This window comes from Monodelphis domestica, chromosome 1, assembly GCF_027887165.1.
Source record: "Monodelphis domestica isolate mMonDom1 chromosome 1, mMonDom1.pri, whole genome shotgun sequence".
Classification (NCBI taxonomy): domain Eukaryota; kingdom Metazoa; phylum Chordata; class Mammalia; order Didelphimorphia; family Didelphidae; genus Monodelphis; species Monodelphis domestica.
Genome location: NC_077227.1, coordinates 373,695,825 through 373,708,915, shown reverse-complemented (window position 1 = coordinate 373,708,915; position 13,091 = coordinate 373,695,825). Strand labels below are relative to the sequence as shown.

At 40.4% G+C, this 13,091-nt stretch overlaps 1 protein-coding gene across 1 annotated transcript in view; it reads right to left on the bottom strand.

The window, feature by feature from the left end:
• Nucleotides 1-5,726: 5,726 nt before the first annotated feature.
• Nucleotides 5,727-13,091, bottom strand: part of WWC1 (WW and C2 domain containing 1) — a 153,545-nt gene continuing 146,180 nt past the window's right edge. The window contains exons 19-23 of the mRNA XM_007473983.3: nt 12,495-12,659; nt 12,017-12,109; nt 9,185-9,418; nt 7,180-7,301; nt 5,727-6,546 (exon numbers count right to left, since the gene is read on the bottom strand). Coding sequence (XP_007474045.1) covers nt 6,480-6,546; nt 7,180-7,301; nt 9,185-9,418; nt 12,017-12,109; nt 12,495-12,659 — 681 coding nt within the window. The 3' untranslated portion in view covers nt 5,727-6,479. The remainder of the gene's footprint in view (nt 6,547-7,179; nt 7,302-9,184; nt 9,419-12,016; nt 12,110-12,494; nt 12,660-13,091) is intronic.

The window sequence follows — 13,091 nt, the reverse complement described above, 5'->3', positions numbered from 1 at the left end:
TTTTTTCCCAGTCAACAGGGAACAGTAGGGAGAATATTGGACCAGGAGTAGGAAAGACCCAAGCAGGTATCTAGCCTCATTCTCTTATTAGCTGTGTGACACTAGGCTAATCACTTAACTTCTGCCTCGCCTTAGCTTCTTCATCTGTAAAGTGGGAATAATAATAGCACTTACCTCACACATTCTTGTAAGAATAAAATGAGACAGTATTTATATAAACACTTGCTATTACAATTAGGAATAACTAATGCAAGGATAGATAAGAGGTTGCTTTTCAACACAAACTTGGTAAAACTGATGCTATGCAGAGACTGTGCCAAATCTAAACTCACTTCCCAGAGATTGAAGGGGGATAGGGGAGAGTGTGTCCCCAAGGTTTTTTGAAGAAATGTTTGTACCTTTATTCTTGCTTTATCTTTGAAATAAATATCTCTTTGTAAAAACTAATTGATGTTAAGTGAGCAAACTACTACTAATTACTGGCACTTGAGTGGGAGAAGACAGTCTGCTCAGGCTGAAGGAATTGAGAGTAAAAACTCCCTAATTTCCCTTAAGGGGCAGATGTCATCAGACTGATACTAGTATACTGGGCCACAGCACATTTGATATATACATATGTATATACCCATATAGACAGATATGTATGTATACACCAAAACACTTACAGAGGATTTTGTGGTAGCCAAAAACTGGAATCAAAAGAGGGTGCCTATCAATCGGGTGAGTTAAACAAACAGTATATTATTATGGTGTTAAGATTCAGAGAAACATGGGAAGACTTGTATGAGCTGGTCCAGAGCTAAGGAAGAAGAACCAAGAAAATAATATATACAGTGACTAAAGAACACTATAAAATAAGCGAAATGTGTGAATGTGATGACCATTCTTGGCTCTAGAGAATAAGAAAATATGCCTCTTTTTCTTGGAAAAGTGGGATAATGAGTATGAAATGTCACATATGCTATCAGATGCTGCCACCTTTTAGTTGTTTTTAATTGGTACAAGAGAATAAGGTACTGTGTGAATGTGTTTGTAGGGGGATTAGTATTATTGGAAATGACTGATGTTAACTTTCTTTCAATATGAGCTATTAGTATTATTCTTATATCTATTTATGTGTTTATATATGTATACCTAGTGTCAATGAGGAATCTAGAAGCCACCAAACTTGGAGCCTAGTAAGATTCAATAACCCCAGTTTAGTTAGCTTAAAGGTGAAAAGCCCCTAGTTTGACCTTGTCACATAGGACTAATAATTGACCTTACAGTAGTTTAGGTGGGGAAAGCCCTTTTACCTAGGTGGCCCTTTACCTCAGCTGGATCTTTCCCTTTTTGTGTCTATTGTAAAGCATTAGCTCCTCACTGTTATTCCTGTCTGGGACTCCTCATTTTCCTTTGTTACCATTGTAAAGCCAATCAACTATCCCTCTCATTCTCAGTCCCCATGTTCCCCTAGAAAGGTATTTAAGCTTCCTACTTTAATGGCTCTTTGGAATTGTCAATCTAGCATGGTTGGCAATCCCAGGGGTCAGTGACCAAAGCAATCAGAGCTTCAATACTTGGAACTCTGAGTGGGTGTGTCGAGCTCTGTGTGGAGGCCCAATTTAGCACTGAACCCTTTTCCTTAATTAAAGAGTAGTTTTTCTATTTAATAGTTCTGTGTTTTTTTCTAGTTAACCCTATAAAGGAAGGAAAAACATGATTTGTGGCTGGGAAGAGTAAGATAAAAAACTAGGGCAATTCACCCCCTTCTTCCCCGATTCCTTTTATACCATAAATGACCCAATGAAAGGCAGCAAAACACATTATAGGGAGCTATCTTAGTAGCATCTTTGCTGTTGAACTGTTTTAAGTGTTGGTAAAAGTTATTCTTTTTTAATACTAAAATCATTACCACTAATCTCAATAGTAAAAAAAGAAAAAAAGATTCACACCAGGTAAAAATTATACCCTTTGTTTTTTGGTCTTCAGAGAAATAACAAGCATTTATTAGAGTCAGAATGCCATGGGATCACAAGTACTGTTTACACCCATCCAAATCTCTGATTTTTCTCTGTGTGCATACTCTTTCCAATGACACAGATTGCAATTTTTCTAGAACTTAGTAAATAAATAGTCTTCAGGAATTGCTGCAGCCAAACTAGTGATAAACATCTTCAAATTTAACTAGATTGGTTCTATAACAATGAAGTCTATCAAATGAGATCATAATTATAAAGTGCTTAGCCCAGTGAATGACACATAGTAAGCACTATATAAATATTATTCTTAGTAGTAGCCATTATTATTACTATCATCATCCCTGGGTCTATATTCTTCATCCTTTTTCAGCTGGGTAGCTAGGACCTGCCCTCTACAGGCAAAACATTTGAGAACTGTGTCAGGTTATGCGTTTGGAACCATAAATAAATAAAGAGAGCTGACCCAGAACATACCCAGCCTATGACCTTGCTCATTGTCTGAATAACTTATCAAAGAGAACAAACTAGACAAAATAAACATTTCTAGCCATTAATTTTAATCATAATTCATAATTTGAATGGATTTTATCAAATATCATTTACATCTAGATTTGGGAAACATGATACTTGCCTAGTAACTTGTGTCTCTTTGAAACATAGTAAAGTAAAAACATCTTAAAAGAGATGTATGGTTGAAAAGGCAACTGTCAGCTTAGGAGAATGAGGCAAATTCAGACTGATTTTATTTCTTCTTTATGCTAGACTTAGCTGGAATCTAAAACTTAATCAAACCAATGTTTCCACTGAGGATGAGTGCAGGATGTATAATTTCTGAGACAAGAATCAATACTAACACAGCCATATTCTTGAGTTCCAAAAGTTCAAAAGTCTTGCTCTACTCAGTAGCTAAGGATGTGAGGCAGAAACTGCTACCCCTCTTAGGAGATCAATTTCATTCATGGAACAGAGTATTCTAGATGGGTAGAGAATCTCTTTTGTTTTAAAAAATGTCATGATGCAAGCAACACTTTAGATATTTGAAGTTCACCAGAAGAATGGACCAGTAGCATCTCCCTTTTCTACCTCTTGTAACTCTGGTCTTCTTGTCCCCAAAGATGCTGTGTTACCTGGGGATGAAAGTATGCACCAACTCTGATTTCTCAAATGTCAACATTAGAATAACTGAAATTGGAATGGAGATAAATTCCAGGAGGATTGAGAAATGCTGGAAAAACTGAATATGAGATGAAGCATTTGGAAGAGGTATGGCAGATGGTGACCTAACAGATGATGATCTATTAAATTTTTATTGTATGTCTGCTATGTTTCCATCTCTATTGAACATTGTGGAGGACATCAAGAGAACTATAAGACATAGTCCTTTCCTCAAGGAACTTATAATCTAGTTTCAACAGACATACAGGAAATATGGCCATTGTATATAACTAATGTAGGGAATCAAGGCCAGAACTCCATGAAGTCTTAGTTGAGGCCAGCATGTTACAAAGGAAAGGAACTAGGTGAAAGTCAAGGTTCACCTTCCAACTCTATAAGTAACTAGTTTTATGATCCTAGTTTTATGATATTAGATAGGGAAAAGCAATCTGAAAGTAAAAGCTTCAGAAGTTAAACTGGGGCTCAAGACCAGGGAATAGGACTTTCTTACCTCTTGTAAAAGAGGAAAATCAGACAGCATGCAGGAAAAGCAACCTAAGCAAAGGAAGAGCAAGGAAGACAGAGAATTCCAGGAAGGAACAGAAGAGCTGAGAAGATTCAAAGCAGTTACTTCACTTCTCTTTGGGAGCTCCTCAAGGGTGGTTGGTCTAAGTGAAATCTCTGAAGTAGAAAGACCTTCTGAGAATTTGACCATCTCTCTATGAACTCAAACCCCTTGGATCCAGCTGATGAGAAAAGGAGTGGCTAGGACTTTTATTATAAAGCCATCCACCCAAAAAAGACTTTCCTCTCTTTCCCCTAAAGTTTGTCCTTGAACTTCATACTACAACCAGGGTAGATAGAAGTCAAGACAGCCCTCAAAACTGACCTAGGAGGGTCAGGCAGGGAGCTTGACCCTTCAGGTTTTGGGGAGGGGGTCAGTTGTTAACCTTAGGGATCTCTTACTGCCCACTTTTCACTACCTTACCCAACAATCCTATTTACCCTATCTTGTATATGTCCCTTTAGAATAAATAGTTATTCCTTAAATCAAATGCCTGCCTCATAATATCCAGGGATAGAGACCTGAAGCTTGGGGAGGAGAGCTATACTTTCTCCTCAAGGTAGAATCAGTTTTAGTCCTTGACTTTTACATTCAACCCAGTCTCTGAAGAGTTGTATTCTATAATTCTGAAGATTAGTACTGGTTTTACTAAGGAAAGAGAGGGGAGGAACAATTTATCCCCCCTCTTGACCTTCTTGCTCCATTCCATCTCTCTCACTCGCTAACATCAAAGTAAACATAATGGGTGGCGGCACCATTTCCCCATCCATTCACTCTAGAACAATGATGGCAAACCTTTTAGAAATAAAGTGCCAGCCCTTCCTTCACCCTGAGACCAAGCATCCCCCTCCCTCCCATGCCACTTTACCCCAGACAAGGGGTCAAGGAAGTACTCTCATTGGGTTGCTGGTTTTGTCTACCCCCTTTGATCTTCACTTTCTTTCAGAGGAGGTAATACTTGAGCTCCGCATTCTCATCCTACTTCCATAAATCTTCCATTTTCCAGGCTAAAAATCCCAAATTCCTTGGCCTGGTGGTCTGATCTCAAACCCACACCTTCCATCTTGGAATCAATACTGTGTATTGGTCCCAAGGCATAAGAGTGGTAATGGCTAGGCAATGGGGGTTAAGTGACTTGCCCAAAGTCACACAGCTGGGAAGGGGCAAGTGATGAGAGGTGAGTGGGGAGAGGGGGAAGAGAATGGTCCTAGCACTCCACTCCCCGCCACCTATGTGCCAGGCTATGAGCTATGCTACCTAGCTCCTTTCCTGCCCCACCACAAAAATCATCTTCACCACAGACTCAACAGGCTGCTGTCTGTGCCTCACCCTCACTCAGCATGTGAGCTGCCCCCCAACCCCCAACTTAACCCACACAGCTGAAGGAGAAAGAGCTTCCATTGGGCTGCTGGGCAGAGGGGCAGGGGGAAAGTAAGACATGTCCTCAGGCACATAGAGAGGAGGAGGTAAACAGCTCCACCCTGACTCCCTCTGGCTTTCTAGTAATGAACTCTAGTGGGCAACTGCAGGAATGCTCACAGAGAGGGCTTTGTGTGCCCCCTTTTTGGCACACGTGCCATAGATTCACTACCACAGCTCTAGGATTACATAGCACCTACCACAAAGTAATATGTACAGGAATCAATGAGTGCACAGTGCCTCATTGAAATTACCAGAGATGGCAGTCACCTCACTGTCTGAATTTAGAGATTTGATTTTTCCTCTTCCCTCTAAGTTGAAAAAAAAAATAAAACAGTCATACCTAAAGTTCTTAGATCTCTGAGGGGAAGAATTTATTTATTTTTAACTAGGGGTAGGGATCAGCTATTTTAAGACTATATGATAGCAACATCTTTGCCTCTATGGCGTATATTCAATTTATATAAGGGATAAGAATAAAGAGGATGGGAGTGTGTGTGTGTGTGTGTGGGGTGAGTCCTATCAGTATGGGAGAAAGAAATGGATGGGAACTGAGGTAAAAAATAATAACTTGACCTGAATTAAGTGTGGCTAAGGGAGAAAAAGGGAGAGAGCCAAAAAAAAAATTCATTTGGAAAGGCCACTTTATTGATGAAGATAAAAATGAATGTAGTTCCCAAAGCCCTCCCCTCACCTTAGTGGCTTCACTGGGCATGAGACCAGCATGGGCAGGCTTGTCTCAAGTGTAGGCCAAGGTGCCCAGGTCAGGCCCTGCCCACCCTTCTTTTTTCTCCTCATCATGCAGCCAAATGCAAACACGTCACAGCTCACGAAGATTCATTGACGGCACTTTAGAATCCCCAAAATGGCTCCCGTGCATTGTTATTTCTCCCCCCCTTTTTTTTACACATTGTACAAAATACATGACTAGGAAAAGTCAGCTGTGCTGATATCTGCAGGAGATCCTTTTAGGATTCCATATCCTCCAAATGTATTTATTGCAGTAAAACCTGTAAAAGGTAGAGCTGTACAAAAACCCAAACAAAAACAAACAAAAAAACACAACCTAGAGATTTTAAGAGCAGCAACTCAATACTGCTTTAGTTCATTTAAATTTTCTTTCCCAAAAATACATTCCTAAATATACAAACTATACAATCTTATCATTTTAATGCTGGTTTTTTATAATAACAATAGAACCAAAAGCTAAAAACAAAAAACAAAACCAAAAAATCTGTTCATCTTCAAACTGGCAAGAGCTCTACTGTGCAAGGGACTGGGTACCTTCATATAACACCACATAAATAACTCTAGCCACGCCCAACTGTTCACATTGTGGGTGCATGGCCAGTACGACAAAGGAAATACTTTTCTGGCGATCAGACGTCATCGGCAGAGAGGGTTGGGATGTTAATCCTGGGTCGAGTAAAAAACGCCATCTTCTCCCTACAGGGGAAGTCATCAATGCTGGTTAGTGGAGAGGCTCTACTAGACTAAGTGCCCACCTTAGCTCCAGAGTCGATAGTGAAGGTCAGACAGCTCTGGAAAATGTTACTGAGGCAACGTCCCTGTGATCTCAAAGAAGTGCTCTGGCTACCCCGAGACAAAGACTGAGAGTTTGTGAAACCAGAGGGGATCAGGGAGAATGAATCACCCCAAACCGTATTTATCACTCTCAGCCTCTTCAGCCAATCCCCCATAATTACCAGTGATAGAAATGTAATAATAAAGGCTGGAGCAGGTGGTTCATTCATTAAACAAGAGCATCTGACAAATTAGGCAGCATTGTGCTGAGACCTGATAAAGTCAGCCAGGGGAAGAGTAAGCAAGGGCTCATACATCACTGGGGAAGACCTAGCAACAGGTAATCATCTGGTATTAAGAGCTAGGAGGCCAATGAAAGATAGTGAGACAGAGAAAAGGAGACAGGAAGGCGGACTCAGATTAAAGGAGAAAGAAGGGAATGGAGGAGAGGACAATCAGAGGAAGACAGAAGAAAGAAGACAAGAACAAAAAGAGAGAGATGAAGATAGAGAAATGGAGAGACTGGGCCCCGAAGTAGAGTATCGCGGCTCCTACCTGAACGACTGTACTTCTGGGGGCTCTTTACAACTCTGCCCCCGTAGCCGGTGGACATCCTTAGCTGCAGCTCTCATCATCTTGTCAGCCTGTAACTCACCCTTGTGCTCAGCCCTCTCCGCCTGCAGGGCAAAGCAATTCCAACAGTTGAGTGAACTCTGGGGCTGCAGAATGCCTCTGGAGGTTGGGCAGCGAAAGAAGAGTTCATTTTAGTACAAAGTGATGAGCCTTCTGTGGTCAGAAGGGCCAGATGGGATGGAAGAGGTTATCCTGAGCACTTCTCATGCTCCATAATGATTTATTTTGGGGTGAATTTTATTCAAAATAAAAGTGAGTAGTAAGTTATCTGTACAAGATCCATGTTAGATCAGCAGGACTTATCTAGGTTAACGAACTGGTCTGTCCCATCACAAAAAGAAATAAGGCAGAGATGGAGTGAAATGTTTAGGAAGGTGGGGAGAAGGAAATTCATAGAAATAGTCAATCATTTTGGCCATGAGCATGTCCATGGAACAGAGGCACATCTTTGTCCAAACAACAACTATTACCACTACTACCACCACCACCACATCATATTTATATGATACTTTTCAGTGAATAAAGCATTCGCCACAGTCATCCTGTGGTGTAGTATGAGCATTATTAATATGGCATTTTTCATTTCATCTTTGAAAACAGTGCTTGCCCATAAACACCGCATTAAGTAGATACTTAATACAGGCTTACTGACTTAAATTGAACCACCATTTCGTAGGGGAGGTAGTTGAGGTTTGGAAAAGGAGTGGCATTTTAGTATGGGACTTAAGCCTGGGGCTGCGGTCTAAGTGGAGTTAGGGACAGCGGCTCTGGGTTCTGGTCCCGACTCTGCCCCTTTGCAGCCGTGTCACTGATTTGGGGCTAGTAACTTTTCTGAATCATCTGATCTCATATATGGAACAGAGATGGTACTTGAGCTATAGGGTTGTGGAGAGGATCAAATGAGATGATATATATAAAATATTTTATAAACCAAAAAGTCCTCCTATGAACATAGTCTTGCCTTCAGTTGTTGCTATGGAGACTTGGGGAGACTGTTAGCTTCCCTTAGTGCAATGATAATAATAATAATAATAATAGCTTGGCATCAATATACTGCTTAAATGTTTTCAAAACACTTTACAAATATTTTCTCACTTGATCCTCATAGTTTTAAAAAAAAGTGGTGTTTCTAAACAATAGCAATGTGAACAAAATCAGCCTTATGATACGGGTGATATTATTAGCTTCATTTTGCAGAAGAGGAAACTAAGCTATATAGGGGTTAAGTGACTTGCCCAAGGTCACCCAGCTGGTAAGTATCTGAGGCCAGATGTGTACTCAGAGCTCCCTGACTTTAGGTCTATCTATTCATCATACCACCTAGCTTCCAAGAATTACTGGCCCCATCACGTTCCCATAGGAACCATTCTAAAGGAAGGTACTATATAGATATAAATTAGTATTTAAAAACCCAGGTTATTGGCTTTTTAATCTAGTGTTCTTTCTACTATGCTTCTGGGCAGTTAGGTGGCACAGTGGATAGAGCACCAGGCCTGGAGTCAGGAAGATCTGAGTACACATCTGGCCTCAGATATACTTACTAGCTGCGTGACCTTGGGCAAGTCACTCAACCCTGTTTGCCTCAGTTTCCTCATCTATAAAATGAGCTGGAGAAGGAAATGACAAATTACTACAGTATCTTTGCCAAGGAAACTCCAAATGGAGTCATGAAGAGTCAGACAAGACTGAAATGGGAACCGCAAAATAACCACAAAATTTATTTGCAAATGATTTCCCCTGTCTGGGCAGAAAGCACCAATTTTGCTTGCCTTTCATTCTGTCTGATCACAGAGGGAATCTCTCCTAGCCTTAAGTTACCTTCCCCCAAAGGCTTCTTCTATGGAATACACTGGTTTCGTGGTGAGCATTCCTACTGCAGAATTAACCCTCCCCAGGGACCAGAACTCCTCCAACCCTTATCACTTACCTTCTTTTCTACCATCCTCAGCAAGAGCCGGTATCGTTCATCATCTCGGACCCACTGAGGCAGCTCCTTTTCCCCATGGCTCTTGGCTCGCTCCAGCTGTTCCTTCAGTTCCTTCAGCACCGAGATTTCTTGGGTCAGCTGATTATGCCACGTCCTTGAGGCCTGCAGGTCTAACTCTAGGTCTAATGAGGTGCGGATTAGGCGCTCAGCTCTGAGGGATTTGACAGATGATGGCTGAAATAGAGGAGATGGTGACTGCCACGTCTGAGATTTCTCTAACCAAGTTCATTTGAACAATCTACTTTGCTTCTATCACTCCCTTAATTTCAAAAGCGTCTTCTTTCCCATTCACTAATTTACATGCCTCTTCTTCAAAACCAGGGAATTAATCAGGGAAGACTTCCTGGCAACCTATCAACCAACCCACCTTTGCCAGGAAGTCTTCCCTGATTAATCTTAGCCAGTGTTGACTGTTCTTCTCTCTTAAGGCCCCTTGGCATCCCCATGGTTGTTTTGCATCAGATTTATTTATGAATAAACTAAAGAAAGCTTTATGATTTTATTTCCTCCCCAACTAGATTTCATATTCCTTTATGGCAGAGATCATTGGACCCTAAATTTAGGGCTGGAAGCAAGCTCAAAGATCAGTCCAACCCCTTCCTTTTATAGATAAGGAAACTGTACTGGAGAGGTTATGTGACCCGACCATGATCATATACTCTATGTTGTAAGTCAAGTTCTCAGAGGAAGAAGACCCAGTGTTTTTCAAGTTTGAAAAGAGCCAATTATTATTATTTTTTATTATAACCCTTACCTTCCATCTTAGAATCAATACGGTATATTGGCTCCAAGGCAGAAGTGGTAAGGGCTAGGCAATGGTCAAGTGACTTTCCCAGGGCCACACAGCTAGGAAGCATCTGAGGCCAGATTTGAACCTAGGACCTCCCATCTCTAAGCATGGCTCTCAATCCATTGAGCTACCCAGCTGCCCCCGAAAAGAGCAAATTCTTAGAAATGTGTCTAGCCAAGTTGGAGTTAAAGATAGTGCTGATGTCACAGATGCTAAAGCCCAAACACCTGCATGTCTTCTGGCAGCTCAGGGATTGGACATTGCAGGCTCTGTTTCTATGAGATCTTTTTTCTCAGCATCCCAGTTATTCTCCTTGGAATAGCTGGGTTGGACATCTGTTCCCAAGTGCTGTGTAAATGTATAAATGACTCTTAAACCTTTCTGGATAAGTACAATGAATGTCATTCCACCCTCCCTCCTCCTGCCTTCCACATTACCTCTTCCCCTTCATGCTCCATGAGCAGAGAAAATAAAATGTAAAATGTTCTTGTCTAGAACCAGGGAACAGCTTCCTTAGAGTCAAGATACTGTTGGCCACCTGAACCCATTTATGAATTCAGTTAACTTGAAGTTATTTTGTATTTGTGTGTCTACCTATATCTTTTCACCTCCATATTTTTAGTTCTATTACCTCTAGTTTCTCTTTCTTTGTATCTCTATTTGTATATACCTTTCTCTAAAACTACAATTGTATTTTTCTTTACATCTAGATCTGAATTTATATCTTAGCTACATCTATATCTTCATCATTATTTACATCTATATCTACCTATAAATTTGTCAGTGGGTGTATGTATATATTCACAGAGTGTGCCTGGAGAGACTATTAGCGTCCCAGAACCATAGTCAATTTATGCATCATAGTCCCTCAAAGATATTTTCATTGCATATCATCACAATTTTTAAATTTTTATTTATTTTATTTTATTTTTCCAAGAAGCAAGGGAATGTTGTCAGAGGTACTCTGTGCTGATACTTGTAACTATATATGCACATCACCTAGCATGATCACGCTAGCCCAGTGCCTAGTACCTAATGGATGTTTATTTATTTTAAAAAATAATTTTCTAATCCTTACCTTCTGTCTTAGAATCAATATTAAGTATTGGTTCCAAGGAATTCAAGAACAGTAAGGACTTGGCAATTGGGGTTAAGTGACTTGCCCAGGGTCATGGAGCTAGGAAGTATTTGGGAAGTATATTTGAACCCAGGACTTCCTGTCACTAGGTCTGGCTCTCAATCAAGTATTTACTGAGACACCCAGCTGCCCCTCATAGTAGATGTTTTATAAATGTTAGCCCCTTCTTTGTCCAGAACCTTCCTTTTTATGTCATTCTAAATCATCAGACATTTACCTAGTGTTTCTTGCTTTTACAAACAACTCTCTAATGTGGTACACATGACTCTTAAGGAATTAGAATGACTCTTTGCTTCCTAGTTTGACTGGCCATTTTTCTGGAAGGAAATCTCCATCTCTTGCTGGGACTGCTTGTTAGCTTTCAATGTCAATTTCTAGCTGATTTGCAAAAATCTCTTTTGCACTTCACTGCTTTTGAGAGGCTCTTGGAAGCTCAAGGTCCTTATTTCAGCAGAAGGCAGTCAGAAGCTTTAATTGGTCAGTCACTTGGACAGCATTTACTTAGCACAGAGCCTTATGCTTGAGGCTGAAGAGTGTAAGACTGGGGGAGAGTTTACTAAATAAATAAGCCCTTGAGGAACTTCATTTCTAATCAGATGTTGATGCTTTTGTCAAGCAAAGCTAAGTATGCCAACTCCTAAAACATATGCAGCCTCCCTTCCCCTGCTCAGGCTGGCTCTTTTCAAGACTTCAATCCTTTTTAGCAAAACATGTAAAGATAAAATCCACTTGGTCATACAACACTATTGACTGCTTGGCAAGGGTATTTTCATGTGAAGGCTGAGGACAGTGCTGAGGGAGAGAAGATCCTGGACCAAAGAATAGGTTTAAAGAAAATTCTTACCCTCTTCATTCGGACACTTCTTCTCTCTAGGGAATTTCGAACAAAAGGTGGCTTTTTGGATAGGGTTGAGCTATCGCTATCACTTCGATTCAACTGAAAGAGAAAGGTTAACACAAAGTAAATGTAGAGCTGTTCTCGTTGGTCCTAAAATCTATTCTGTGAACAAGGACTGGGGCTTAGAGATTGAGAAGAGACTTGAAGACTAGTCTAAGAAGTTTGGATTTTATCTTATAGACAACAGGGAACCACTGAATTTTTTTGACTAAGGAGTTACATGATGAAAGCAATATTTTAAGAAGATTAAGCTGGAAGTAGTATTTAGCCTGGGATACAGGGAGAAAGATTCAGACAGGGACATGAGTTGGGACAGTAGTACAATGGTCTAGGCACGAAATAATTAAACGGAAGTGGTGGCAGTGAAAATACAGATAGAAAACGATATTAGAAATAAAAGAATGGGCTCCCTGTCATTACTTACCCGGCACACATATTGACTCTGAGGCCCAGGAGAGAAGGTCTTAGAGCGAATGATGGTACTTCCTCGGACAAAGGGTGTAGGAGGTGGGTTGCCCATCCTTCGATCTTTGGGTCGCACCACAGTAGGTGATGGTGACAGGATCTCTGTATTGGTTTCTTTGTCCACCTGAGGAAAAAGTCAAATCATCTTATAGTTAGTTATTCATCACTTATGAGGGTGTAACTACTCACTTTTGGGAAATAGGCACCTAAGTGATTCTTCAAAGTCCAGGTTATCTTTGCTGTCAGCAAAGTGTGAAATTTCTCCCTTCCCCACTTCAGCTTATCACTCACTTGGCTATACTCTTTAACATTTGGAAGAATCACCTTCCACATCCCCCTGAAGCCCCTCCACTACTGAAAAAACAGGAGGATATTTTCAACCTCTGGGAAAAACATCAAGTAGCCAATAGAGGTATACCTTGCTTTTACATGAAAGAGTGACTCTGAGTTGTCATGTATAAATCTAATTTTTGTAAATTGAAAGCTGATTTCCCTCATATTTACTAATTTATTTATATTCAATTTCTTCTGTTTTATTTTAATCTCTGAAAAAACT